Genomic DNA, 26,508 nt, shown 5'->3' on the forward strand with positions numbered 1-26,508 from the left:
CGCATTCATTAACTTCTTCGAGATAGGGGGCGCTCTTTTAATTTTTGGATAAAAAACGTTCCCGTTTTAAACAAGATATTTTGTCACGAGAAGATGCTCGACTATGCATGTAATTGACAGCTTTGGAAAGAAAAAACTGACGTTTCCAAAACTGCAAAGATATTATCTGTGAGTGCCCCAGAACTAATGCTACAGGCGAAACCAAGATGTAATTTCACAGAGGAAATGGTCCAGATTTTGAATGCCCTGTTCCAATGTCTCCTTATATGGCTGTGAATGCACCAGGAATGAGCCTGCACTTTCTGTCGTTTCCCCAAGGTGTCTGCAGCATTGTGACATATTTGTAGGCATATCATTGGAAGATTGACCATAAGAGACTACATTTACCAGGTGTCCGCCCGGTGTCCTCCGTCGAAATTATTGCGTAATCTCCAGGTTCATGCGCATTCCATTTTCTTCAGAAGAGAAACCAAACTGCCACAAATTATTTATCGTTGATAGATATGTGAAAAACACCTTGAGGATTGATTCTAAACAACGTTTGCCATGTTTCTGTCGATATTATGGAGTTAACTTGGAAAAAAGTTCGCGTTGTAATGACTTAAATTTCGTTTTTTTTCTTACCCAAACGTGATGAACAAAACGGAGCGATTTGTCCTACACAAATAATCTTTTTGGAAAAACTGAACATTTGCTATCTAACTGAGAGTCTCCTCATTGAAAACATCTGAAGTTCTTCAAAGGTAAATGATTTTATTTGAATGCTTTTCTTGTTTTTGTGAAAATGTTGCATATGCTGAATGCTAGGCTTAACAGGTAGCTCAGAATGAGCTTTCTAAAAGTTGTTTATATGGAGATCAATCCTTTCGGGAGCACAAATCATTTATTTATAAATCCCATCATTGGATGGTTCGGTAGTTTCTATAGGCCAGAATAGCTGACCTAAGTTGTAAAAATAGGAGTTGTCTTTAAAATACACTGAGTAAACAAAACATTAAGAACAGAGACCTGAAGAACTGTAATACCCGTTTCTCTGAGTTGTGGCTGAACATGGACACAGATAATATACACTGGGTGTACAAACTGCAGGCCACACTACTTGCCTAGAGAGTTCTCAGCTATACTTTTCGTGGCTGTTTATTTACCACCACAGACAGATGCTGGCACCAAGACCGCCGCACTCAGTCAGCTGTATAAGGAAATAAGCAATCCACTCACCCAGAGGCGGCGCTCCTAGTGGCCGGAGACTTTAATGCAGGGAAACTTAAATCAGTTCTACCAAATCTCTATCAACATGTTAAATGTGCAACCAGAGGGAAAAGAAAATTCTAGCTCACCTGTACTCCACACACAGAAACACGTACAAAGCTCTCCCTCGCCCTCCATTTGGTAAATCCGACCACAACTCTATCCTCTTGATTCCTGCATAAAAGCAAAAATTAAAGCAGGAAGCACCAGTGACTCGGTCTATAAAAAGTGGTCAGATGAAGCAGATGCTAAACTACAAGACTGTTTTTCTATCACAGACTAACATGTTCCGGGATTCTTCCGATGACATTGACGAACACACCACATCAGTCACTGGCTTTATCAATAAGTGCATTGAGGAGGTCGTCCCCACAGTGACTGTACGTACATACCCCAACCAGAAGCCATGGATTACAGGCAACATTCTCACTGAGCTAAAGGGTAGCGCTGCCGCTTTCAAGGTGCGGGACTCTAACCCGGAAGCTTACAAGAAATCCCGCTATGCCCTGCGACGAACCATCAAACAGGCAAAGCGTCAATACAGGACTAAGATTGAATCATACTACACCGGCTCCGACGCTCGTCGGATGTGGCAGGGCTTTTGCAAACTATTACAGACTACAAAGTGAAGCACAGCCGCGAGCTGCCCAGTGACACGAGCCTACCAGACGAGCTAAATCACTTCTATGCTCGCTTCGAGGCAAGCAACACTGAGGCATGCATGAGAGCATCAGCTGTTCCGGACGACTGTGATCACGCACTCCGTAGCTGACGTGAGTAAAACCTTTAAACAGGTCAACATACACAAGGCTGCGGGGCCAGATGGATTACCAGGATGTGTGCTCCGGGCATGTGCTAACCAACTGGCAGGTGTCTTCACTGACATTTTCAATATGTCCCCGATTGAGTCTGTAATACTAACATGCTTCAAGCAGACCACCATAGTCCCTGTGCCCAAGAACACAAAGGCAAACTTCTTAAATGACTACAGAACCGTAGCACTCACGTCCGTAGCCATGAAGTGCATTTGCATACCACCCAAACAGATCCACAAATGATGCAATCTCTATTGCACTCCACACTGCCCTTTCCCACCTGGACAAAAGGAAAACCTATGTGAGAATGCTGTTCATTGACTACAGCTCAGCATTCAACACCATAGTACCCTCAAAGCTCATCACCAAGCTAAGGATCCTGGGACTAAATACCTCCCTCTGCAACTGGATCCTGGACTTCCTGAAAGGCCGCCCCCAGGTAGTGAGGATAGGTAGCAACACATCTACCACGCTGATCCTCAACACTGGAGCTCCCCAGGGGTGCGTGCTCAGTCCCCTCCTGTACTCCCTGTTCACCCACAACTGCATGGCCAGGCACTACTGCAACACCATCATTAAGTTTGCTGACGACACAACAGTGGAAGGCCTGATCACCGACAACGACAAGACAGCCTATAGGGAGGTCAGAGACCTGGTCGGGTGGTGCCAGAATAACAACCTATCTCTCAACGTAACCAAGACTAAGGTGATGATTGTGGACTACAGGAAAAGGAGCACCAAGCACGTCCCCATTCTCATCGACGGGGCTGTAGTGGAGCAGGTTGAGAGCTTCAAATTCCTTGGTGTCCACATCAACAACAAACTATCAAGGTCCAAACACACCAAGACAGTCGTGAAAGAGGGCACGACAGACTATTCTCCCTCAGGAAACAAAAACTATTTGGCATGGGTCCTGAGATCCTCAAAATGTTCTACAGCTGCAACATCGAGAGCATCCTGACCAGTTGCATCACTGCCTGGTACGGCAATTGCTCAGCCTCCGACCGCAAGGTACTTCAGAGGGTAGTGCGTACGGCTCAGTACATCACTGGGGCAAAGCTGCCTGCCATCCAGGACCTCTACACCAGGCGGTGTCATAGGAAGGCCCTAAAAATTGTCAAGACCCCAGCCATAGACTGTTCTCTCTACTACCACATGGCAAGCAGTACCGGAGTGCCAAGTCTAGAACAAAAAGGCTTTTCGACAGTTTTTACCCCCAAGCCATAAGACTTCTGAACAGGTAACCAAGTGGTTACCCAGACTATTTGCATTGTGTGCCCCCACAACCACTCTTTTACACTGCTGCTACTCTCTGTTTATCTTATATGCATAGTCATTTTAACTATACATTCATGTACATACTACCTAAATTGGCCCCACCAACCAGTGCTTGTGTCCCACCACCCGCCAACCCCTCTTTTTACGCTTCTGCTACTCTCGGTTCATCATATATGCATAGTCACTTTAATGATACCTACATGTACATACTACCTCAATAAGCCTGACTAACCGGTGTCTGCATATAGCATTGCTACTCTTTATTTCAAATGTCTTTTTAATGTTGCTTTATTTCTTTACTTACCTACACACACACACACACACACACACACACATACTTTTTTTTCTCTGCACTATTGGTTAGAGCCTGTAAGTAAGCATTTCCCTGTAAGGTCTACACCTGTTGTATTCGGCGCAAGTGATAAATACACTTTGATTTGACATTAAGAACACCTGCTCTTTCCATGACAGACTGACCAGGTGAAATCTATGATCCCTTATTGATGACACTTGTGAAATCCACTTAAACTCTGTGTAGATATAGGGGAGGAGACCGATTAAAGACAATTGAGACATGGACTGTGCATGTGTGTCATTCAGAAAGGGAATAGGCGAGGAGCACGTGATGCCGCGGAGCTGAGCAGACGTTGACAAACCGAGCTCTTCAAAGTTATTCTATTTTTACCTAAATAACAACGTTGAAACAATATTCTAACATCGGCTGATAAATTGTCAAGTACTTACCTTCCCAAAGAGCCATGGACCTCCGACCGAGAGGCAAGAAGGACGACCAAAACGTAGTTGATTCCCAAGATAACGATAACGCTACAGCTAGCAAGATAAGCATTAGCCCTCATAACTCAGACGACAGTTCCAGACTGTTGCTCTCAGCAGCCTCTTTGCGAGCCTTCCGACATGCTGGCTACACTCCTCCGGGAAATTCAGGATGGTAACAGAGGTCTTTCTCTGAAAATTGATAAGAAATCGGCCGAACTCCATTCTTCCATTGACGACCTGAAATCCTCCATGAATGATCTCCTTTTGAGAACGACTGAGGCAGAGCTGCGCATTAGCACAGTACCAAGATACCATCGCTAGACATGACCAGGTCTTGATACAACTGCAAAAGGACAATGCCTACCTCAAAAACAAGGTAGATCAGATGGAGAACCAGAGTAGACGTAGTAATATCCGTGTGGTGGGATTGAAAGAGGACAGCGAGGGCCGTGACCCGGTCCGTTTCTTCACTCAATGGATCCCGGAGGTCCTAGGCATAATCAACTTCACCAAGCCGCTGGAAATCGAACGCGCCCACAGAACATCAGCGCCTAAACCCCGGCCAGATGAGCCCCCACGAGCCGTCCTGATCAGGTTCCTCCGTTTCCAAGACAGAGAGAAGATACTTCAACTCGCAAGAGCCGAAGGGGACATCACCGTCGATGGAAAGAGGGTCAGCCTTTTCCCAGATATGAGCGCGGATCTCGCCAGACGCCGCAAGCAGTTCAGACCTGCCGCCAAAGCACTGAAGGAGAAGAACATCACCGGCTACCTCATCCACCCTGCACGGATGAAAGTTCAGTACAAAGGCCGAAGCCATCTCTTCTACACACCGGGAGAAGTGCACACTTTTCTCAAAGAACTGAGCAACGTCTGAGCCAGGAAGGTCTCTCTGGGGGATCAAATTCAGTTAGTTTGTTTTCTCTTATCCGGATTGAACTGCTGGTATCTCCCGGTCACTATAATTGATTTGTACATTTTCAACTAACCGTATCTTCCCGGGGTGAGTTCTATTACATTTACAGGGGAGTACATTTTGGTTTAGTCCATATCTACTGGGCGAAGCAATAAGTGGGTTTAGGCCCACTGCTTTCCCCCTCATTTATGTTAATCTTCCGAAAAGAGACTCAAGCATCCCTTACCGTGGGCAGTAAATATTCAGCCATAAATATCTATTCACAACGTTTGTTTTCAATTTAGAGAGCTCGCAGGTTTTAGTTTACGCCAAGGTTTAGCTAGTACGAGCAAGATGGAAAGCGAGCAGCAACGTATCTCTACAAGTGTATTCATGTTTGATTGTTGGGATTGTTGTTTTAGTCTGACAATCGGGGTGGGTGGGATTTTTATTATTTTTTTCTATGTTTATTGTTTCCTTCCTAAAGAGACACACAGGTCACTTTTGTGCTCAAACCAAAGTTGAAACATTTCCTAATTATCTGCATATGATAGATTTCTTTTCAGTTACATATTTGAAACCCAACCTATGCTTAATCCACTAAAATGTCACATTCAACGTAAAAGGTCTTAACAGCCCGATTAAAAGGAAAAGAGTCTATACATACCTTAAGAAATTAAAGGCTGACATTGTGTTTTTACAAGAAACACATCTTACAGCCAGTGAACACAAGAAATTGAAGAGGGAATGGTTAGGACAAGTTTTTGCATCCTCTTTTAACTCCAAAGCAAGAGGAACTGCAATTTTGATAAGTAGACACATCCCCTTCTGCGTCAACAACACCATCTCTGATCCCTCTGGCAGGTTTGTTTTGTTGCAGGGGCATATGTTTTCAGAGTCTTGGACCCTATTGAATATTTATGCTCCTAACTTCGATGACCATATGTTTATTCAGAATGTCTTCCTTCAGGTTGCTCAAGCACCACCAGGATGGCTACTGGTTGGAGGAGATTTTAATTTTTGCTTAGATACAGTTCTTGATAGGTCTTCTGATAAACCCTCACTTCTTACCAAAGCCGGCAAGCTCACCACGTCATTCATGAAAGATCTCAATTTACTAGACATGGAGACAGTTGCACCCACAGGATAGGGACTACTCTTTTTATTCACACCCACACACGCATAGATAACTTTTTACTTTCGACACAACTGTTTCATAGAGTGTTAGATGTCGAGTATCTCCCCAGATTGCTTAGTGACCATTCTCCTCTGGTATTATCAATCTCCATTCCTACTAAGGTAAATGGAGCATATAGATGGAGACTAAATTCTACACTCCTAAAGCAACCTGAATTTTGTGCATTCATCAAAGAGCAGATCAATATTTTTACTTTGACAAACAAACCCTCTGCTCCTGACAGCTTCATTCTTTGGGACACATTGAAGGCCTATCTGAGGGGACAGATTATTTCCTATACTAAAGGGCTGAAGAAAAAACACGGTGCGGAACTGAGTGCCCTTGAATCTGAAATCTCCGAGCTAGAGAAAACCTACCAAAGAGGCCCGACTAAAGATCTATACAGGCTTTTAAGTAAATAAAAAACTTAAATATAATATTCTGAACACATATCAAGCTGAGAGGGCCATCACTAAATCAAAACAGCGTTATTATGAGCTTGGAGAGAAAGCTCACAAAGTATTGGCATGGCAACTGAAAGCAGAGGAAAGTAAGAGGACAATTAATGCCATAGAAACTCTCACTAAAGAGATATCTTTCTACCCTACTGAAATTAATAATACTTTTAAGAAATACTATGAAGACCTCTACACTTCCCAATCAAGCGATGATCTATCAGAGATAGACTCCTTTCTCTCCTCTCTCAACCTCCCATGCCTGTCAGGGGAAGACAGCGAGCGCCTGAGTGAACACTTCTCAGTTCCTGAATTGTTGGAGGCCATTAAATCCTTACCTTCTAATAAATCTCCTGGGGAGGATGGCTTCCTCCAGAGTTCTATAAAGAATTTAGGGAGCTGTTGGTCCCCTACCTTATGGAGGTACTTAAAAAGCCAGAGAAGACAACTGCTTTCCAGAGTCCTTCTCTCAAGCAGTGATTACTGTAATCCACAAGAAAGGCAAAAACCCGCTAAAGTGCGCCTCCTATAGACCAATCTCTCTCCTTAACACAGATTGTAAACTGGTCACCAAGATGCTATCTAAGAGACTGGAGTCATGTCTTCCCCTGTTGGTCAACCCAGATCAGACTGGCTTCATAATTAATAGATTGTCCTCCAATAATCTCAGAAGGTTCTTTGATATAATTCACCTTGCTAACAAAAACAAAATACCTAGTGTCGCAGTCTCCCTCGACGCTGAAAAGGCCTTTGATAGGGTTGAATGGCCATACCTCTTTCGAGTCTTGGAAAAGTTTGGTTCAGGTACCGTGTTTGTAAATTTGATAAAATCACTCTACAAATCTCCTAAAGCTAGGATTGCTACCAATGGGATTACTTCCTCCTCTTTCCCTCTTTATAGGGGGAACAGACAAGGTTGCCCAATTAGCCCCCACCTCTTTGCCCTCGCCATCGAACCGTTGGCTGAGGCTATTAGAACGTGCCCTGACATACATGGCTTTGAGGTGGGCCCCCATACCCATAAATTATCACTCTTTGCGGACGACCTTATCTTATTTCTAACAAACCCAGAACACTCCCTCTCTCACTTGCAGATCATACTACAGTGTTATAGTTCTTTCTCTGGATATAAGGTCAATTTTGATAGAAGCGAAATCTTACCGTTGTCTGTCTTTGACCATCATACCATCAAGCACAAGTTTCCTTTAGATGGTCGCCTATGGGCTTCACATATTTGGGCATAATGGTGGATGGTAATCTGAACAACCTCTATAAACTCAATCTGGCCAGTTTGTTGCAAAAGGTGGAGGTTGACCTTTGTAAATGGATGGACTTACCTCTCACTCTACTGGGTAGAATCAATGTAATTAAAATGAATGTCCTGCCCAGGTTTCTATATCTGTTTCAATCTCTCCCTATCCCTGTTCCCGCAGCATTTTTTTCCTCTCTCGACAAGCTGACCAGACGGTTTATCTGGCACGGCAAAACCCCTAGGGTTGGCCTGGATAAACTTATCCTTGATTACAGTCAAGGGGGCTTAAACCTCCCCAATTTTAGAATGTACTACTGGGCTGCACAGTCTAGGTTTCTGGCTCAGAGGTTTGACAATGGTCCCTCTCCCTCATGGTTGAACATTGAAAAGCTTGAGGTAAATGATGACACTGGGGCAGATTTGTTTTACAAATGGGACAGAAAATCTATAAAAACCATCACAGACAACCTTTTAAATCATACATTCTGTCCTGGCATGGTGCAAACTGCATGAGCTGTTCGGACGAGGGGGATTCCTTTCCCCTAAAACCCATTTATGGAACAATAGATTGATCCCTATGTTTTTCCAGAATAGTAACTTTAGACCATGGTCTGATAAGGGAATCACTCTTCTGGAACATTGTTACAGGGAGGGAGTTATGTCTTTTGATCAGCTGAAACAGAAATACCACTTGCCTAACAGGGACTTCTTTAGCTACCTACAACTATGAAACTTTATTAGGGTGACTCTCAAGGGACAATGGAACCTACCTAAGATGTCACCTATTGAACAACTCTGCCACGCAGACCAACCACTGTTCAAGACCATTTCCCGTGTTTACAATGCTCTTATGTCAGGACTAACACTGCCTGGGCTAGATAAACCCCGACTTAGATGAGAGAAAGATCTGGGTATTGATCTTGATGAGGATCTATAGAGTGACCTATGCAGGGATGGGGTTACATCCACATTGAACTCCAGATACAGACTGATCCAGTTTAATTTCCTCCATCAGTTCAACCCAGATATCTCCTCCCTATGTTTTAGATGTGGCTCAGATGAAGGAACATTCCTCCAGTCCACTTGGCAGTGTTCAAAACTACACGGTTTCTGGCAGGGGGTATGCGATACCATATCCTCAATTCACGGGGTTGCATTCCCTTTAGACCCGGAGGTCTGTCTACTGGGTAACTTTACTAACACCAATCTTAGGCAAAGCCATACTATAAAGCTAACAGAAATAATGCTAGCGATTGCCAAGAAATGTATTGCCTTGAAATGGAAATTGGATTCCTCCCTGCCAGTTGCAATGTGGCTTTCGGAAGTTAATAGTTGTATCCCTTTGGAGAAAATCACTTACTGCTTGAGGAATAAGTTAGACATTTTACAGAATTTGCCAACCTTTTATTGACTATATGGAGATTCTCCCCCCACATCTCATTGATTGAATCTATATATAATCCTCACATAATGTTTCACACGTAACGTATAATATGTAGCCTACCGCAGGTGATCCAATGTCTCGTTATTTTTTAAAATTATTGTATGTTTGTTTATATAATTTTTTTTGTTACGCTCGTCTGTTACTGTCACTTTGTCCTATCGTTGTCTAATATCTTTTCACTTTTGTTTTGAATGTTCTTAATTGGAAAATGCAAAAATAAAATATTTTAAAAAAGAAAAAAAGAAAGGGAATAGGCAAGACAAAAAGATTGAAGTGCCTTTGAATGGAGTACGGTAGGTGCCAGGAACTGCAACACTGCTGTGGTTTTTCACACTCAACAGTTTCCCAGTGTGTATCAAGAATGGCCCATCACCCAGAGGACATCCAGCCAACTTGACAACTGTGGCAAGCATTGGGCCAGCATCCCTGTGGAACGCACCGACGAGTTGAGGCTGTTGGGAGGGCAAAAGGGGAGGGGGTGCAACTCAATGTTAGAAAGGTGTTCCTAATGTCTGGTATTCTCAGTGTACATGAGTCTTTAAAATCATGGAATGTTCTAAAATCCACACTGTCCATGATTCCGGCAATGGTGCAGATTCCACATTAGAACCACGGGGGAGGGGGGGTGCAAAAGGCCACCCTCCAGATCGCAAGGCATTTTGACTCAGTTGCTTTTCAATTTTGCGGCAAACAGAAAATGTGTGAGCAATAATAAGACCAAGGCACAGTTCACATTGACTAAGGGATATATCAGCGAAGACAACCTCTTCCAGGGCAATAGGAGACACCATATTTCTCTCTGTACTCAGCCAGGGGGCGGAAGAATCAAGTCTAAACCAACTTAGGACGGGACAAAACGCTAGTGCCTGGAAATACATTTAATTATCACGTCTGTATAAATTGTAACTGTGAATACAATGGAAAGCACACCTGTGCTTCAAGCAGAGATAACAGAGGTGCTAGTGTACTTCTAACACTTAAGCGTCAGAATCAGGAGTGCAGTTTACCCTGGGTCACAGTGGCACAGTAACAGAGCGTGCCTGTTTCCCTTCCTTCTCTGGCCACAATGAACCCCAGTAACATACAACATCCTACAACCCAGGGTCAGAGTCATGCACAAACATCATGTGTGTGGTTCAACTGTCCTTAAATAGCTAAGACTCATGCCTGAGTGTCGCTCTCCCGTTCTCTCCACTGACCAGCTGAGAAGAAACTGATTTTTTCGGTTTGAGTGCCATCTCCTCATAATCCATATCCCACTCATCCACACAGTGGGGAGACAGAGCCCTTCACAGTTAGAGTGATGTGTCACACCCTAGAGCTGCTGGTCTAACCAATGAAACTTTAAAATCTACAGGAGGTACACAGACAGGTCAGAGAGTTAGGAGATAGTTACCCAGAAAAGGCAGGTTAAATATTCTGGGGCTATCGAGACAGACAGAGAAACGGATCACATGAACCTACTGAGGTTGTGGGAGACCGAGGTCTTAAAAACTCAAATGGGTCATGTTAACTTACTGAGGTTGAGGTTGCTCTTGTGAGATTTAATCTTGTCGGTCCAACCTCCGTCGACGAGCCCGTCAAAGTCTGGAGCCTGGGCCGCTGCAGTCCTCCATCTCCTCTGATACACAGCCAGCACACCCTGCTGAGCTAGGGTATTGACCGACACCACAGGATCCCACACTCCAACTGGGCTATGGTATCGACCAAATCCAGAAGCGACCCAACTCTCTACACCTCAGAAAAGCGACCCGCCAGCACTGATACAGGCCCAAACAACCTCGTCCCACTACGCTGAAGTTGGGATTCAGTGGAAGGTTACTGCCTAACGGACCTGACCCAAATAGACTCAGAATCTCCCTGCACTCAAATACAGCTCCCAGTCAGCCGGTCTCGGTGTCAAGTTTATAGCCTTGTGTCACACTGCGACATCTGTACCAAACAAACAACCTCATAGCTGATCAAAACCCCAGAGGAGAGAATCAGGGTATGTGGGTCAAGTCTGCTTATAGCGAGTCACATCTGGATCCTATAGCATAAATACAAGAGAGGCCTTCCAGTCTGCAGAGTTAGAGATGGAGCCTAGAGTCCTTAAAACGTTCTGGAATCTACCAACCAAGTACGTTGGACGACTCCCCTCCCATGCAGTCTGTCCCGACAGAACCTCAGGACCCCTATACTAGTCAAAGGCAGCGTCCAGTGTGAATGCCATGTGTGTATGCAAGCAGACCAAAAAAAAAATCCCTCTCATCTAGGCTAAGAGAAGGAAAAGTACTGCATGAGATTACACCAGCAGAACAATGGGTCCATTCACACACACCAACAACGAGGGTAAGTAGTTAGTGTAAGAGAGCGCTATGCATGCATGTACACATCAATATATTTTTTTTAAACATGGCCGTGTTATGTACTGTAAACGTAGACTTCATTTTAACACGCACGATGTGGATTGGTCAAATCGGTAGGTGGGGACAGTCAGAGACTGATTGGCTGATCGATTAACCCCGGCACACACGCAAAGCCCATGCACACAGGGTCGATCTATTAAACAACACAGACCCTACAGGTCACAGAGACACTGTACTATTGACACAAACTCCACCCCACTGTGACCCCGATGTCACCATACCTCATGCTATTGTTGATGTCACTGCTGTCCTGACACAATCCAACTGCATTCCATACAGGACAGTTAGTTCTGTCCTGTTCTGTTGGTGACTGGCTGATCAATATTCTCCTATTGCTGCCCTGCCCTACATCCCACTGGGTTAGAGAGAGACACACACACACACACACACAGAACCCTGTGTCAAATCAGAGGGCCTATTGTCCGGACTTCTGGAAGTCTCTATAGGGGTGCCACAGGGTTCAATTCTCGAGCCGACTCTTCTCTGTATATATGACGTCGCTCTTGCGGCTGGTGATTCTCTGATCCACCTCTACGCAGACGACACATTCTGTATTCATCTGGCCCTTCTTTGGACACTTAAACCTCCAAACGAGCTTCAATGCCATACAACTCTCCTTCCGTGGCCTCCAACTGCTTTTAAGTGCTAGTAAAACAAAATGCATGCTCTTTAACTGATTGATGCCCACACCCGACCGCCCGACTAGAATCACTACTCTGGAATGTTCAGACTTAGAATGTGCACAACTACAAATACCTAGGTGTCTGGTTAGACTGTAAACTCTCCTTCCAGACTCAAATTAAGCACCTCCAACCCTAAATTAAATATTTATGAACTATTTCACAACAAAGCCTCCACTCCTGCTGCCAAACATACCCTTGTAAAACTGACATCCTTGATGTCATTTACAAAATAGCCTCCAACACTCTACTCAGCAAATTGGATGCAGTCTATCACAGTGCCATTCATTTTGTCACCAAAGCCCCATATACTACCCACCACTGCGACCTGTATGCTCTCGTTGGCTGGCCCTCGCTTCATATTCGTCACCAAACCCACTGGCTCCAGGTCATCTATAAGTCTTTGCTAGGTAAAGCCCTGCCTTATCTCAGCGCACTGGTCACCATAGCAACACCCACCTGTAGAACGTGCTCCAGCAAGTATATTTCACTTCCAAACACTTCCTTTGGCCACCTTTCCTTACAGTTCTCTGATGCCAATGACTGGAATGAATTGCAATTAAAAATAAAATAACCACTGAAGATGGAGTCTTAGCTCCCTCACTAACTTTAAGCACCAGCTGTCAGAGAAGCTTACCGATCACGGCACACAGCCAATCTGTAAATAGCACACCCATCTACCTCATCCCCATATTTATCCTCTTGCTCTTTTGCACCCCAGTATCTCTACTTGCACATCATCATCATCATCATCATCCATCACTCCAGTGTTAATGCTAGATTGTAATTATTTCACCTCTATGGCCTCCCTACTCTTCTACATTTGCACACACTGTACATAGATTTTTCTATTGTGTTATTGACTGTACATGTGTTTGTGTAACTCATTTTTGTTGCACTGCTTCGCTTCATCTTGGCCAGGTCGCAGTTGTAAATGAGAACTCGTTCTCAACTGGCCTACCTGGTTATATAAAAGGTGAGAGAAAAAAAAGATAAGAGTTTAGAGTTCAACAAGGTTATGACAGGAACATTATGGCAGGAAGTGGTGATAATAAAGGAAACATTGTTCAGAAGTAAACATTCTCCAAACGTTGTGGACTAATGGATGTGTGCATGTGCGGTACTCTACATTTAAATGACACCAGGGCCCAGCTTAGCGCATTGCACAGAGCTAGCAGAGTTAACGAGAGCTGCGAAAACGTGGTCTACGCCGAGGCAAGTAGCACAGATCCGATAGGAATCATACCCACAATTGAAAGGCAAGCTTTGCTAGGCTTGGGTGCTTTTTTCTCCCTCTTCCCTGACAAATTGTCTGTAAGCCTGTCAACATCTCGTTTCGACCGGACGGACGAAAGCAAATGGAATTACCGTGGGGATAGATAGCTAGCTACTCACACTGCTACTACAACGTGAAGTTGAGAGACACTGGGTAACGTGAGCTTGAGTCAGGTAAGCAGGATGACAGCTTTATTTACCAGGGTGGTGGGGAATAAATGCAGTCTTTATTCTTTCGGTGTAGTGAAAGTCGAGCGAACAGGGACGCTAGCTAATTAGCTGGTTATCTTCACCTGAGTGATGATAGCTAGCTAGCCGTCGTGTGAAAAACAGAATAGTGACCCGGTTTGTAAACCAAGTAACACGAGGTAGAAACACACAGCTAGGTCATCTTCTACAGGGGGATTTAAAAAGGGATGGTGCTTCAATGGTGGCGTAACACACTAAGAAGAAACAGCGCCGCTCATGTTAGCCAAACAAACTGAATGGGGGTTTAGCGCAGAAGTTGACAGCTGAAGCACCCGTGGTGCCGTTAGCCCACTAGCTAGCGAAGACACTGGTATGTTCAGCTAATTCTGAACGGTGGGAACCGATGGTGAGCTAGAGACCACAGGTAACATTTGCTAAAACTAGTGGAAACCCATAGGCGGGATGCTAAAGCAGTGGAGCTAGCGAGCTATCAATGCTAATTGCATGCATGCCAGGCAACAGGTGTACCATAGCTAGCAGTCTACAAAAAGCGCTCCTAACAAGCTAACTTGAAATCAGTCAAATTAAACTGAAGTTCCTGAAAATAGAAAAGAAGCCACAACGCTCTGTGGTGGGTGGCATCCCCCAGGAAGAGTAGCTGGTGCTTTCACAACAGCTAAATGGTGATCCTAATAAAATACCAAATCCACACCAAAAGGAACCGTTAAGAGAGCTAGTATTCTGAAGAAAGCTGCTTAACAAGCTAGTAACCAAATAGACTAGAAACCATAGCATTGCGAGGTGTTATATAGATTGGCCTGTTAGACGTGCTTGAACAAGGCTTAACCAATGACCCATAGTGAGATCTGAGTCGACTGAAAAAACTACAATTATATTCTATATAAATGAATGTGACTTTATTGCTGACGGTATATGCCCATGTTATATCATCCATATGACGTATTGAATATAGTGTAACTCCTGTGTCCTAAACAGCATAATTACAGTATTAGCCTGCTGACAACCAGGGAGATGCATGACACTGTAAATAGCTGGAGAGAAGACTTAGGGATGGAGGAGGATGCTGTTTGTTTGCGGCCTGCTTGTTGCTGCCTAATGTTTCATGGATCGAGTTAAACTCCTTATATAAATGTAAACATCCACTGTGCAATGTCTCGTTATCTGCAGTACTTTATGCTTAAAGGAGGCATCTGCCTGCAGAATGCATGCTTCAGAATCATGAAGTACAGACACACCCCCGGACAACCACGCAACAGGCTGCAAGCAGTGGAAACCAAACCAGAGACAGTACTGAGATTCCTCTTCTGCACAACGAGTAGCACGTAAAACACAGATCTAACTAGGAAGTCGTGAGTAGCTCAGTCAGTAACCAGTCATAATAGAGCCAAACAAGCACCTGTATCGATAGTGCTTTGTCGTTCTAGGAGACATTGTCGGATTTTTCACAGGGTACATGAAGTGAGAGGGTTGTAAGGGAAGAGAGGTTGACTCAGCCATGACAGAGAGAGTGAGATATAAACTGTACTAATCTGTTCTGAGAGCCAGGAGCTACCGTAGGGCAACAGTGACACAGCAACAATGTAACACACACACACACACACACAAGAGAGAGAGAGAGAGAGAGAGAGACCAGCTGTTCTTTCTGTCTATCAAGCATCGCAACACACCCACTGACCCAACATGAGGAGGAAGAGGATGTTACCGGAACTCCCATAGGGCGGCGCACTCTACAAACCTACATTGTGTCAACGACTCTGGTTAGTGCTACAACAGCACTGGGAAACGGTCCCTGTAGAACTGAAATGGAAGGAGTGATTAGTTGACAATATCAATAATCAATGTGATAAAGATGATCAGGCAACAAGAACAAACAGGATCACCACAGACAAGCCTGTTGTTTCCTCACTGACTCCCCATCTCATATAGTGAGGGGTGCTGCATCCCAAATGGCACCCTATACCCTACATAGTACACCATTTTTTGGGCCCTGTTGTACCAGTCAAATGCTGGACACACCTACTCATTCAAAGGGTTCTTTACTTTTACAATTTTCTACATTGTAAAAAAAAAAAAAAATGGTAACCAAAATGGTGTTAAATCAAAATATGTTTTATATTCTTCAAAGTAGCCACTGTTTGCCTTGACAGCTTTGCACTCTTGGATTTCTCTCAATTGATCAGAAATACAGTGTATACATTGTTAATGTTGTAAATGACTACTGCAGCTGGAAACAGCTAATTTATTTATGTAATATCTAGTTGTCAGAAGTTTACATAAACCTTAAACCATAAACAAATACATTTAAACTCAGTTTCACAATTCCTGACATTTAATCTTAGTAAATATTCCCTGTCTTAGGTCAGTTAGGATCACCACTTTATTTTCATATAAATGAAATGTCAGAATAACAGTAGAGAGAATGATTTATTTCAGCTTTTATTTCTTTCATCACATTCACAGTGGGTCAGAAGTTTACATAAAATCAATTAGCATAGAGTTTGGCAGCATTGCCTTTAAATGATTTAGATTGGGTAAAACGTTTTAGGTAGCCTTCCACAAGCTTCCTACAATAAGTTGGGTGAATTTTGTCCCATTCCTCCGGAGTCAGGTTTGTAGGCCTCCTTGCTCACACACACTTTTTCAGTTCTGCCCACACATTTTATATAGGACTGATGTCAGGGCTTTGTGATGACCACTCCAATACCTTGACTGTTGTCCTTAAACCATTTTGCCACAACTTCAGAAGTATGCTTGGGGTCATTGTCCATTTGGAAGACCCATTTGTGACCAAGCTTTAACTTCGTAACTGATGTCTTGAGAGGTTGCTTCAAAATATCCACAATTTTCCAGCCTCATGATGCTATCTATTTTTTGAAGTGCATCAGTCCTTCCTGCTCAAAGCTCCCCCACAACATGATGCTGCCAAACCCGTACTTCATGGTTGAGATGGTGCGTTACAGCTTGCAAGCCTCCCCCTTTTTCCTCAAAACATAACGATGGTCATTATGGCCAAACAGTTCCATCAGCCCAGAGGACTTTTCTCCAGAAGTATAATCTTTGTCCCCATGTGCAGTGGCAAACCGTAGTCTGGCTTTTTATGGTGGTTTTGGAGCAGTGACTTCTTCCTTGTTGAGCGGCCTTTCAGGTTATGTCGATATAGGACTCATTTTACTGTGGATATAGACACTTTTGTACCCGTTTCCTCAAGCATCTTCACAAGGTCCTTCGCTGTTGTTCTGGAATTGATTTGCTCTTTTCGCACCAAAGTACATTCATCTCTAGGAGACAGAACACGTCTCCTTCCTGAGCGGTATGGCGGCTGCGTGGTCCCATGGAGTTTATACTTGCGTACTATTGTTTATACAGATGAATTCGATACCTTCAGGCATTTGGAAATTGCTCCCAATGATGAACCAGACTTGTGGTGGTCTACAATTATTTTTCTGAGCTCTTGGCTTATTTCTTTTGATTTTCCCATGATGTCAAGCAAAGAGGCACACCAATTGACTCAAATGATGTCAATTAGCCTATCAGAAGCTTCTAAAGCCATGACATCGTTGTTAGCTAATCCAAGATCATTTAAAAAAGGCTAATTGATCATTAGAAAACTTTTGCAATTATGTTAGCACAGCTGAAAACTGTTAAAGCAATTAAAGAAGCAATAAAAAAAAATTAAAACACTGTACTACCTCCTTCACAGAACAGCACAAACTGTCTCTAGCCAGTATAAAAAGAGTGGGATGCCCCAGTGCACAACTGAGCAAGAGGACAAGTACATTAGTGTCTAGTTTGTGAAAGAGATGCCTCACAAGTCCTCAACTGGCAGCTTTATTAAATAGTACCCGCAAAACACCAGTCTCAGAGTTCCTCTGTCAAGTGTCTGTTCTTTTGCCCATCTTAATCTTTTCTTTTTATTGGCCAGTCTGAGATATGTTTCTTTGCAACTCTGCCCAAAAGGCCAGCATCGTGGAGTCACCTCTTCACTGTTGACATTGAGACGGGTGTTTTGCAGGTAGTATTTAATGAAGCTGTCAGTTGAACTTATGAGACGTTTGTTTCTCAAACTAAACACGAATGTTGGTACACAATGCAAATAGTCTGGGTAGCCATTTGATTACTTGTTCAGGAGTCTTATGGCTTGGGGGTAAAAGCTGTTGAGAAGCCTTTTGGACCTAGACTTGGTGCTCCAGTAGCGGCAGCTTAGCTCCAGTGTGTCTACTGGGCCATACGGACTACCCTCTGTAGCGCCTTGCGGTCGGAGGCCGAGCAGTTGCCGTAACAGGCAGTGACGCAACCAGTGCCCTCTATGGCACACCTGTAGAACTTTGAGGATCTGAGGACCCATGCCAAATATTTTCTCCTGGAGGGGGAAATGGGCTTTGTCGTGCCCTCTTCACAGCTGTCTTGGTTTGCTTGGAGCATAATAGTTTGTTGGTGATGTGGACACCAAGGAACTTGAAGCTCTCAACCTGTTCCACTTCAAGGAGAATGGGGACGTGCGCGGTCCTCCTTTTCCTGTAGTCCACAATCTCGTTTGATTTGATAGGATGCCAGATTGGCTCACACTCAACAAATCTATGCATTGTAACAGGCCCACAATGTGGTTACTACAGTCTGAGATATAGATCTATATCTATAGCCGTTTTCACAGCACAACATTTAAAAAAGGGTGTTTCTTTTCAGGTTTAGAAGAAATTACTCCTAAGTGCTAACTCCTGTTCATATAAGCTGGTAGCAGAGCTAGCATACAGAAATCAGTGGTGGTAGTCAGTCCAAGTGTAATGCAGTTGATTGGGGACGATGACATGAACATGTACTGGGGTCGACATCCAAACAAGCATTATCGTCTGATCTTTTTCTCAACAGTGTGAAACACAAACAATAGTCTAAAATATAGGCCAATTTTGCTGGGGGGGGGGGGGGGGGCAACCTTTCCCGCTCACATTTTCATTGGCATATCCATTATTTTAGTCGAGTTCGATTGATCTCTTTAACGCATGTGTACAGATTGCCTGAGAGTTCTAGTAGCATATTAGCCTGTCTAGCAGCTTGAGGTTTTTTCAGCTGTTCAGACTGGGGCCTCAGAACAACTATAGGCAATGCTAAAGTCTAACCACGAGCAAGTTTCATCTCATCCACTCAGACCTCATATGCTTGTCTCTCTCTTCGCCCTGCTCCACTACCTCCCCACACTGAACAAACTGTGCAGAGATGAAAACAGAAATGAACAGAACAGAAAGCAGAGATGAACAGAAAGCAAGAATGAACAGAGCAAAGTCCATTTAGCTGCTAATGGATTCTCATGCTTCACCGCTCCTACTGGTCCAATTACACTGGGAGGAAGAGAGGGATAGAGGACGGGAGAAAGAGAGCAGAGGGGGGGGCCTGGTCAGGACCTGTATAACCCAGAAACAGATTCACTCCAGTTCACGAACACAACAGTCCCCTACTGCCATTGAGTATGAAGTGTGTAGAGAGGCCAGGGACTAAACACAACATCTCTATTCGGACCTTCAGCAAGGCTGCCATGTCTTCTATAACATGCTAAACACTAACTCAAACATCAGCTATGGAAGACTGTCATTGGTAACAAAACAGAGGTGAATAATGCATGAGTATGTCAAGTATATATGCAGATTATATTTTAGATAAACCTCCCCTATACCTACCTCCCCTCTCCATACAGATCCCACACAAAACAGGAGAGTGAACTTGAAAGAGCAAATTGCCCTGACCAACAAAAAAAAAAGTGGGCTAAGTACCAACGACACAAATGGCACTCAACTCTGTAGACAGCATTCATTGGGACATTATTGGTCTGTCTAAATGAGTACTGGTGATGAGACCGTGCTGTTAGATGCCGATTCTCTCATCCATCTGTGCGTTTGTGTAACAGGGTCTTCATAAGGACCCTCTACAGGGCTGAGAGGGACTACGGCTAAATAATTAAACTGCTAAAACAATATACCTAAATAAGAAAAGACTTAACAGAATACACCTGGCAGCCATACCAGCTTTAGCTAAAAACATTTCATTTGGATTTGACATCAAATGTTACATATTTATAATACCAGTCAAAAGTTGACACTCAATCCAGGGTTTCTTTCTTTTGACTATTTTCTACATAGAATAATCGTGAAGACATCAACAACTATGAAATAACACATATGGAATCATGTAGTAACCAAAAAACAAAAAACAACAAAAAAGTGTTAAACAAATATATTTTGAGATTCTTCAAAGTAGCCACCCTTTTCCTTGACGACAGCTTTGCATTCTCTCAACCAGCTTCATGAGGTAGTCACCTGGAATACATTTCAATTAACAGGTGTGCCTTGTTAAAAGTTCATTTGTGGAATTTATTTTCTTCAAGTGCAGTCGCAAAAAACATTAAAAGCTATGATGAAACTGGCTCTCATGAAGACTGCCACAGGAAAGGAAGACCCAGAGTTACCACAGCTGCAGAGGACAAGTTCATTGGAGTTACCAGCCTCAGATTGCAGCCCAAATAAATGCTTCAGAGTTCAAGTAACAGACACATCAACTGTTCAGATGAGACTGTGAAAATCAGGCCTTCATGGTCAAATTGTTGCAAAGAAACCACTACTAAGAACACCAATAAGAAGAGACTTGCTTGGCAGAAGAAACATGAGCAATGGACATTCGACTGATAGAAATCTGTCCTTTGATCTGATGAGTCCAAATTTGAGATTTTTGGTTGCAACCGCCGTGTCTCTGAGACGCAGAGTAGGTGAACGGATCTATGCATGTGTGGTTCCCACCGTGAAGCATGGAGAATTCAAGGCACACTTAAACAGCATGGCTATCACAGCATTCTGCAGCGATACGCCATCCCATCTGGTTTGCACTTAATGGGACCATCATTTGTTTTTCAACAGGACAATGACCCAACACACCTCCAGGCTGTATAAGGGCTATTTGATAAGGAGAGTGATGGAGTGCTGCATCAGATGACCTGGCCTCCACAATTACCTCACCTCAACAAAATAGAGATGGTTTGGGCTGAGTTGGACTGCAGATTGAAGAAAAAGTAGCCAACAAGTGCCCAGCATGTGGAAACTCCTTCAAGACTGTTTGAAAAGCATTCCAGGTGAAGCTGGTTGAGAAAATGCCAATAGTGTGCAAAGCTGTCAAGGCTAAAGGTGGCTACTTTGAAAAATCTCAAATATATTTTGATTTGTTTAACGACTCCATGTGTGTTATATTTCATAGTTTTGATGTCTTCACTATTATTCTACAATGTAGAAAATAGGTAAAAAATAAAGAACACATTTACATTACATTTAAGTCATTTAGCAGACGCTCTTATCCAGAGCGACTTACAAATTGGTGCGTTCACCTTAAGACATCCAGTGGAACAGCCACTTTACAATAGTGCATCTAAATCTTTTAAGGGGGGTGAGAAGGATTACTTTATCCTATCCTAGGTATTCCTGAAAGAGGTGGGGTTTCAGGTGTCTCCGGAAGGTGGTGATTGACTCCGCTGTCCTGGCGTCGTGAGGGAGTTCGTTCCACCATTGGGGGGCCAGAGCAGCGAACAGTTTTGACTGGGCTGCACGGGAACTGTACTTCCTCAGTGGTAGGGAGGCGAGCAGGCCAGAGGTGGATGAACGCAGTGCCCTTGTTTGGGTGTAGGGCCTGATCAGAGCCTGGAGGTAGTACTGAGGTGCCGTTCCCCTCACAGCTCCGTAGGCAAGCACCATGGTCTTGTAGCGGATGCGAGCTTCAACTGGAAGCCAGTGAGTGGAGAGAGCGGAGGAGCGGGGTGACGTGGAGAGAACTTGGGAAGGTTGAACACCAGACGGGCTGCGGCGTTCTGGATGAGTTGTAGGGTTTAATGGCACAGGCAGGGAGCCCAGCCAACAGCGAGTTGCAGTAATCAAGACGGGAGATGACAAGTGCCTGGATTAGGACCTGCGCTGCTTCCTGTGTGAGGCAGGGTCGTACTCTGCGGATGTTGTAGAGCATGAACCTACAAGAACGGGCCACCGCCTTGATGTTCGTTGAGAACGACAGGGTGTTGTCCAGGATCACGCCAAGGTTCTTAGCGCTCTGGGAGGAGGACACAATGGAGTTGTCAACCGTGATGGCGAGATCATGGAATGGGCAGTCCTTCCCCGGGAGGAAGAGCAGCTCCGTCTTGCCGAGGTTCAGCTTGAGGTGGTGATCCGTCATCCACACTGATATGTCTGCCAGACATGCAGAGATGCGATTCGCCACCTGGTCATCAGAAGGGGGAAAGGAGAAGATTAATTGTGTGTCGTCTGCATAGCAATGATAGGAGAGACCATGTGAGGTTATGACAGAGCCAAGTGACTTGGTGTATAGCGAGAATAGGAGAGGGCCTAGAACAGAGCCCTGGGGGACGCCAGTGGTGAGAGCGCGTGGTGAGGAGACAGATTCTCGCCACACCACCTGGTAGGAGCGACCTGTCAGGTAGGACGCAATCCAAGCGTGGGCCGCGCCGGAGATGCCCAACTCGGAGAGGGTGGAGAGGAGGATCTGATGGTTCACAGCCGATAAGTCTAGAAGGATAAGAGCAGAGGAGAGAGAGTTAGCTTTAGCAGTGCGGAGGGCCTCCGTGATACAGAGAAGAGCAGTCTCAGTTGAATGACTAGTCTTGAAACCTGACTGATTTGGATCAAGAAGGTCATTCTGAGAGAGATAGCGGGAGAGCTGGCCAAGGACGGCACGTTCAAGAGTTTGAGAGAAAAGAAAGAAGGGATACTGGTCTGTAGTTGTTGACATCGGAGGGATCGAGTGTAGGTTTTTTCAGAAGGGGTGCAACTCTCGCTCTCTTGAAGACAGAAGGGACGTAGCTAGCGGTCAGGGATGAGTTGATGAGCGAGGTGAGGTAAGGGAGAAGGTCTCCGGAAATGGTCTGGAGAAGAGAGGAGGGAATAGGGTCAAGCGGGCAGGTTGTTGGGCGGCCGGCCGTCACAAGACGCGAGATTTCATCTGGAGAGAGAGGGGAGAAAGAGGTCAGAGCACAGGGTTGGGCAGTGTGAGCAGAACCAGCGGTGTCGTTTGACTTAGCAAACGAGGATCGGATGTCGTCGACCTTTTTCAAAATGGTTGACGAAGTCATCTGCAGAGAGGGAGGAGGAGGGGGGAGGATTCAGGAGGGAGGAGAAGGTGGCAAAGAGCTTCCTAGGGTTAGAGGCAGATGCTTGGAATTTAGAGTGGTAGAAAGTGGCTTTAGCAGCAGAGACAGAAGAGGAAAATGTAGAGAGGAGGGAGTGAAAGGATGCCAGGTCCGCAGGGAGGCGAGTTTTCCTCCATTTCCGCTCGGCTGCCCGGAGCCCTGTTCTGTGAGCTCGCAATGAGTCGTCGAGCCACGGAGCAGGAGGGGAGGACCGAGCCGGCCTGGAGGATAGGGGACATAGAGAATCAAGGGATGCAGAAAGGGAGGAGAGGAGGGTTGAGGAGGCAGAATCAGGAGATAGTTTGGAGAAGGTTTGAGCAGAGGGAAGAGATGATAGGATGGAAGAGGAGAGAGTAGCGGGGGAGAGAGAGCGAAGATTGGGACGGCGCGATACCATCCGAGTAGGGGCAGTGTGGGAAGTGTTGGATGAGAGCAAGAGGGAAAAGGATACAACACCTTGAATGAGCAGGTGTCCAAACTTTTGACTGGTACTGTATGAGGCAAAAGGTACAGAATGGCACCTTTTATTTAGGGGTATTTTAATACATATCCATTTAACCATTTAGAAGTCAAAGCATTTTATGCATCTAGTCCCCCCATTTGAAGGTGTCATAAGATCATACCCCCAAAACATGCAAACCTCTCACCATTACTAATAACAGAGGCAGTTAGCATTTTTTGGGGGTGGTTATGATATTTATGCACTCATTATTCACGATTGTCACATCTAGTTCCACTCCGGTGCCCGATGTCGCCAGTTTACTAACCACCGGTCCTGGCACGCCCTCATTATGGACACCTGCACTTCCCTGATTATTTAGCCCTCTTTGTTAAACCAGTCCTTAGGTGTTATTGTCTCTCACGTTCAGTTCGCATCCCATGTTTGTTCTTTTGCATCTGTTCCGTATTTTAAAAAACTCACCTTCTGCTTTCTGACTCCCGGCGTATACATAACAGAGATGATCCGTAATCATGGTAGCATCCACATTGAATGTAGACGTGTTCAGAAACATATTTTTATATTTACAATAAAAGTGACTCCAAGATGACCAAATTCATTATTTACCATTCAAATTGGACACAACATAATCCGAAACAAAAACAAACTGCATATGCATCCAACAGCCAAGTTTGTAGAGTCCCAAGTTTGATGTAACCAATGCGTGCTAGGAATGAGAACAAAATACTAACCTTTGAAATAAATACTTTAATACACAGTTGAAGACAACTGGAAACTCTGGGGGTTCGAGTACCGACTGGCAAAATGTTTAACAGTCATCAAACTCTGAAATCTAAGTTGAGAACTCTGGCCTCTTTCTAGAGCTCCGACCTAAAGATCACTGACGTCATGAGTTGACCTTGTTTCCCCCACCCGAGTTCCCAGCATCTTGAAAGCCCCATGTGCCTCACCCTAATAATTTTGTCCCTTTCCCCCTCATAATTTCACCTACTGTTTTGACTTGGTGGTGCACAGGTAGCCTATAGCCTGTTTTAGCCAAATGTAATCTAATATTGTAAGAGCTTTCATTATCTGCTTATATGCCCCCTTTATTTATCCTACTGTTCTGACTTGGTGTATAGGGAGAATACTGTACGAACGAACGACCCATGTTCTGTATTCTGTCGCTGTACATTTCAAAAGTGCTGAACAAATAGTTATACTGACTACATCCATCCTAGCTCGCTCATTAATGTCTTAATAGAAATTACAGATGGCCTCTTATGCGCTTGTCGGTCCCTTATGCCATAATTTCTAAATCTCAATAATCAGTAGAAAACACATTTGTTTAGGCAAGTCAGCCATAGTAGCTATGTCTTTTTAAAATGGCAGTAAATGAGGCTGAATGAACTGTGTCACTGCCAGACAAGGCTGATAGACAGGTGTAGAGGTGGTAAGGAGTCAATCCATGGTGCTGAAAAGAAACCTCTGCTGTTGGGACAGCTTCATGTAGGCCCTAACAGTTTGTGGGCACAGGTTGTCACCATTATAGTGCAATTCATGTATTGTTTAGTGTTGTGTAGTGGCTTTGTTGGCAAAAGCCACTACACAACACTAAAGAATACATAAATTGCACTATAATGGTGACAAACACCCCATTTTTATATATATATATTTGCCCCATCAAGATTTACATGCCAAAATCGCCACTGGTAAGAGGCACGTCAGCAACAGAACAAACTATAATCAAGTAAAAACATTTTTGGGGGGGGACAGAATAGCTAGCTAACTAGTAGATTTACATCATCAACAACATGAATGATCAGCTGATAGCCCATCCTCTTTAACCAATGTGAATCTTTATGAGGCATTGCAATTAGCTTGCTTTTAATTCGCTTACATTCTCACTACAGAGTCAGTTGGTAATTTATGAATTATGGAAGTCTTTGTGTGCTGTTTTATTTAACAGGACTTAGAGTCAAAGTGCTTTCATTTCTAAATAATAAAAAATTGGTATGTATGAAAAATACTCTTTAAAAAAAGGTGATATTCTGTACTGTCGCCACATATAAAACATTTGATCTCAAATCCAAAATTCTGGAGTATAGAGCTAAATTTAACATTTTAGCGTCACTATCCAAATAATTACTAGGGGAGTGTATATTTAGCACTGTACATGTAGCCATATAGCTTTAGCTTCACTATAGCTTTGAACATATAGCTTTAGCACTGGCAATTAATAACAGCTTCAAGCCTATAGCTTCAGCCATATAGCGTTAGCAAAAGGCTTTAGCCATACAGTTTTAGCCCGTGTGTTAGCTTCAGCAATGCATACTCACACTCTCAGGGATGCAGAGGCACACTGGCAGACCTGTGGATGGAAAAACTGCACACACACACACACACACACAAACAGCACAGGCCACTACACGTGCTACACTACAGCAGCATAGGCTTGGTACAGTATGTACCCATCTCTGAGTTGGGTTAATGGGGCAGGGCAGCCACATTGGCCAGAGGCATTAGGAGTGTGGCTGACCCAGCACAGAGGTGTGTGTGTTAGAGTATGAACATGAATCGGCACAATTGAATTTGCAACTCCCTCGTACATCCCTCCACCACAACACCCAGTCCTCCAGCCTCTCCAATTCTCACACAGACTCCCCAATTCATGTCCACAAGCAGATCGCAACGGAGGACAAATAAAAAGCTACAGTAGCTAAAACGTGTGTTAGGGTTGTTAAGGTTACTTACGTAGGAAGTGTTTCTCCAGTAAGGCAATCTCTAGATGACCCTTCACCTCGTTTAGCCGGTCCGAATCGCTCCTCTGGAAGTCTTGAAAGGCTGCAGCCATGTTGAGAGCCCCCGAACCCGCCTGCACACAGAGAAGCGCACGTTCATACAAGCGTAATATCAACGCACACGCCCACACACTGGAAGTCCTGAAAGGCGGGCTCCATGGTGAGAGCCCCAGAACTCATCTGCACGC

The 26,508-nt window shown here is 44.3% G+C and overlaps 1 protein-coding gene across 4 annotated transcripts in view; it reads right to left on the reverse strand.

The window, feature by feature from the left end:
• The window catches only part of gramd4a (GRAM domain containing 4a), a 71,091-nt gene that overhangs the window by 24,117 nt on the left and 20,466 nt on the right, over nt 1-26,508 (reverse strand). For all 4 annotated transcript variants that reach the window (XM_065008131.1, XM_029630029.2, XM_029630030.2 and 1 more), the window contains one exon: nt 26,274-26,394. In XM_065008131.1, the coding sequence (XP_064864203.1) occupies nt 26,274-26,394 (121 nt within the window). The remainder of the gene's footprint in view (nt 1-26,273; nt 26,395-26,508) is intronic.

Source organism: Oncorhynchus nerka, linkage group LG23, assembly GCF_034236695.1.
Source record: "Oncorhynchus nerka isolate Pitt River linkage group LG23, Oner_Uvic_2.0, whole genome shotgun sequence".
NCBI lineage: Eukaryota > Metazoa > Chordata > Actinopteri > Salmoniformes > Salmonidae > Oncorhynchus > Oncorhynchus nerka.